This window comes from Cyprinodon variegatus, unplaced genomic scaffold (assembly GCF_000732505.1).
Source record: "Cyprinodon variegatus isolate N-32 unplaced genomic scaffold, C_variegatus-1.0 Scaffold446, whole genome shotgun sequence".
NCBI classification, from domain to species: Eukaryota; Metazoa; Chordata; class Actinopteri; order Cyprinodontiformes; family Cyprinodontidae; genus Cyprinodon; species Cyprinodon variegatus.
In genome coordinates this window covers 351,298-354,748 of record NW_015150899.1, presented here as the reverse complement: position 1 = coordinate 354,748, position 3,451 = coordinate 351,298, and the positions used below count along the sequence as shown (strand labels likewise).

Genomic DNA, 3,451 nt, shown 5'->3' with positions numbered 1-3,451 from the left:
ACAAAGTGAATGCCTACCGGGAATGGGTGACAATAGCTGAATAAACTCTCAAAATGGCATTGGTGCCCGATTTGTTGGAACTTGCAGATACCGGTACCACCATTTTGGTGCTGGATCAGGGCCCTGTCCGATACTGGTATCAGTGAAACACTAATCTAAAATCTCTGATATTCGCAAACTGATGAAGGGAGGGAGGGAGAAACTGTATTTATGTAGATGAATGAACAACTATTACCTTCAGGGCCCGTTGAAAGGTGCTTATTGAGAGCAAAGCCAGGTCTTGCTGCTCCTCTGCGTATCTCACTAGATACACATACACAAGTTTCTTCAGCTGCAGAAGGAAGGAAAAAAAAGGATAAAAAATATGTTGAAAATACATGAGATGGTCAAAAGTATTAAGTAATATCGCCAGATCAATACATTCGGGTGTTCCTATAATTGCCATGGTTGCATTCACATAGAGAAAGTACTAGACATAGATACTAGTATGGTTCTGGTAAATCAACTGTGATTTAAAAGTCAGAAAAACATGTTTTCTTTAAAGGTTGGAAAGAAAATAAACAATTTGATGTCATCTGTAGGTGTGTACCTATTGTTCCGTTCTTTCTCAAAAGTCAACATTGTAAACCTTCAGTTTGGACATTTCAACCAGGACGCACCAGAAAGCTGGATTTGCAAGTCAGCAACACGGCCGTACGGGACTTCTTCATTGGATTTGGCTTATACTCATCAGCAGTAATGAAGCTCGTTTACTTTGACTGTTCTTCACAGTTCTTTCTAATCTACGTAACATTCAGTCAGTCTTGCAAGGAGCTGTTTTAATGCTGTATTTGTACTTCTTGTAACAGTGGCCATTTGCAAACAATGGAGGACACAAAACATGCAAAATTAAACTCCATCTCCTCATGAATGAGGTTGCTTTGACGTCCCAGTTCCCAGGTTAATGGAGGCAGAATTAGCCCTGGATTTAATAAGACCCCACTTCCCCTTCTTGACTACAACCTTCATATCTCAGTTTCTCAGAGAAAACTGATGCAGTACAAGTCTTGATCAGTCTTTGACAGATTGGTAAGTTGTTGATTCACACTGCAGGAAGCAGAATAAACTAGAGTTGCAAAGAGGTAATATCTAGTATCGTGAAGTAGGCCGGTTTCAGGTGAATCATCAAAGACCATGCAAAAAGAATCTCAGACAATTTTGCTTCTAAACTACATATTCAATTCTGGAAACTCTGCAATTTGTGTAGACTGCTTCAGGCTGGTGCAGGCCATTCACCGTATTTACCATTGAACATTTGTTTTAAATCACATAGACAGAAGCTCCTTTCCTGTCATCTTTCCAATCTTAATACCTAAATATCGGCTGAAGGCTCCCAAACAGAAAAGGTGGCATGATGCCAACCCATCTTAATCACAACAACAACAGAGCTCCTCAATTTTGGCACCTGAGGTCTGGTTTCTTCACCTTTTAGATGTTCTTCTGCTTCCACTTCCACACCTTAATGAAATGGCTGAATTTCCTTCCTGAGCATAAAATCAACTTCTCCAGAGTCCTGCTAATGCCCTGTTTATTTGACACCGGTGTCTTGAAGCAGAGACGCATCTAAAAGGTGAACGACCGAACCTAAAGGACTGGAGGAACCGTGTCTTATAACCTCCAAGGAAGAAAATCAATGACAATGACTAGTAGGAATAGGAAGGGATTGCGGAATAAGTGTGGCAAAACAAAGACCTTAAAGGCCGACATCCCAAGTTCCAAAATCTAATTTCAGGGAGATGCTTATCGCCTGGAATGCTTGTTGATTAGATCATCTCATTGGACAGACACGCTGCACAGGTTACACAAGCAACCTCCTCCCCACGCCCCGCACACTCTCGTGTTGTGCCTATCGAAGTAGTTCTAATCCACACATGATGCACAAATTATTGTATTGCCTGCACGCTCTCACTCATATTTTAAAAATCCGGGATAATTTATCTGACTCACGGGCATCCGTGAACAACTATCTATATCAGGGAGACTTAGGGTGTCTGCCTTAAAGGTGGCACCAGAGGATACGGATCCAAAAAAAGTTAACCACGTTTTCCTTTTTAGGCACTGATTCTGCCATAAACTAAGGTGTGGATGATATTCTGAGGGGAAGTCGAGGTATATTTTGGGCTGGCGAGAAGATCTGGAAAACTATCCAGTTGTTCAGTTGGAGAAAAAAAAAAGGACCATCTGACTTCAGACATGGACATGGCTAAGATATCAAATGCTAACAATAACCTCATCATCATTTAGTTTTCACCCTGAGGTGATGTTTTTTAGAGTAAGGCCTCTATCACACACAGTTGGATGTGACCTGTGTTCCTAATTTAAATAATAAACGGCTTACTTCGGGAATGTTTTATTATATTTCCAGAACTCTGATAAAATAGATGATTTACAGTTACAGGAAATTATCTTAAAATCCAGAGTGGTGAAAAAAAAGAAGGATGATGAACTATACTGGAATATTTTATACTGGAATAACTATAATTTTATATATAAGCTGATTTAAGCTCAAGGTCAGGAGGAAGGTTACGGTTCAGGTAAAATCAGGGCTTTAGCCAGTAATCTGGTTTCAAATCCGGAGCAGAGCACCATAGTTCTCAATCATGGTTCTGGTCATTGCAGCTGGAATTAACAGCATTACTCACGATAAAAAGGGAGACACAACCCATCTGCCTCCAAGGATCTGCTCTCTTCCACCACAAATCACACAACCAAGTAAACCAGGAGCTGCTGGGAAGCTGATTGAGGAAGCTAGAAGTTCATAAGGTAAATACATACTTGTTGTGTTCTTTTTGGAAAAAAAGAATAAAAGTAGTCATTAGAAATCATGCAGCAGCTGTCAATAATCTGCACTTGTGCTTTTTGGATTGTGCAATAATTAGTGTGTCAATGGACTCTCACAGAGTTGAAGAGCGGGAGAGTGATTTTTAGAGAGATACATATGATAAAGAGAAGAGATGAAGTACAGAGACCTCACACAACCTGAGCAGCTGGTGCAAACCAGGCAGGAGAGAGAAGATGTGACTGTAGGCTGCCTCTTTCCAATTATATCCACCGGCCTGTTCCCGCTCCCTGCCGCCTGGCTGTTTGGGCTGCATGCCTCGTAAGCAGCGCCCGGCCTCTGGCGCCCCGCTCACATGCTGCCCCTCACACCACATGATTATTCTGCTTCTGCTAATCAATATTCACAGGGTCTGTGCATGGACCCCCTTCCAAAACAGCTGCTTAGTTTGGTCATAGGCTGAAACCGGCATTGCAAGAGGCCATGGTGGACGAGTCTCATCACGCCTAAGAAACTTGTCTAAAAAATAAATAAAATATGTTATATTTTTAAAAAAGCACCATTTGACACCTTTTTTTTCTTTTTTTAAAGAAAACTGGATGAAGCTAAATTATTCAATAATTTGATTTCATT

General features: G+C 41.0%; 1 protein-coding gene across 1 annotated transcript in view; it reads right to left on the bottom strand.

Moving 5' to 3' along the window:
- The window catches only part of ap3b1 (adaptor related protein complex 3 beta 1 subunit), a 91,916-nt gene that overhangs the window by 82,368 nt on the left and 6,097 nt on the right, over positions 1 to 3,451 (bottom strand). Inside the window, exon 4 of the mRNA XM_015389047.1 lies at positions 236 to 331. Coding sequence (XP_015244533.1) covers positions 236 to 331 — 96 coding nt within the window. The remainder of the gene's footprint in view (positions 1 to 235; positions 332 to 3,451) is intronic.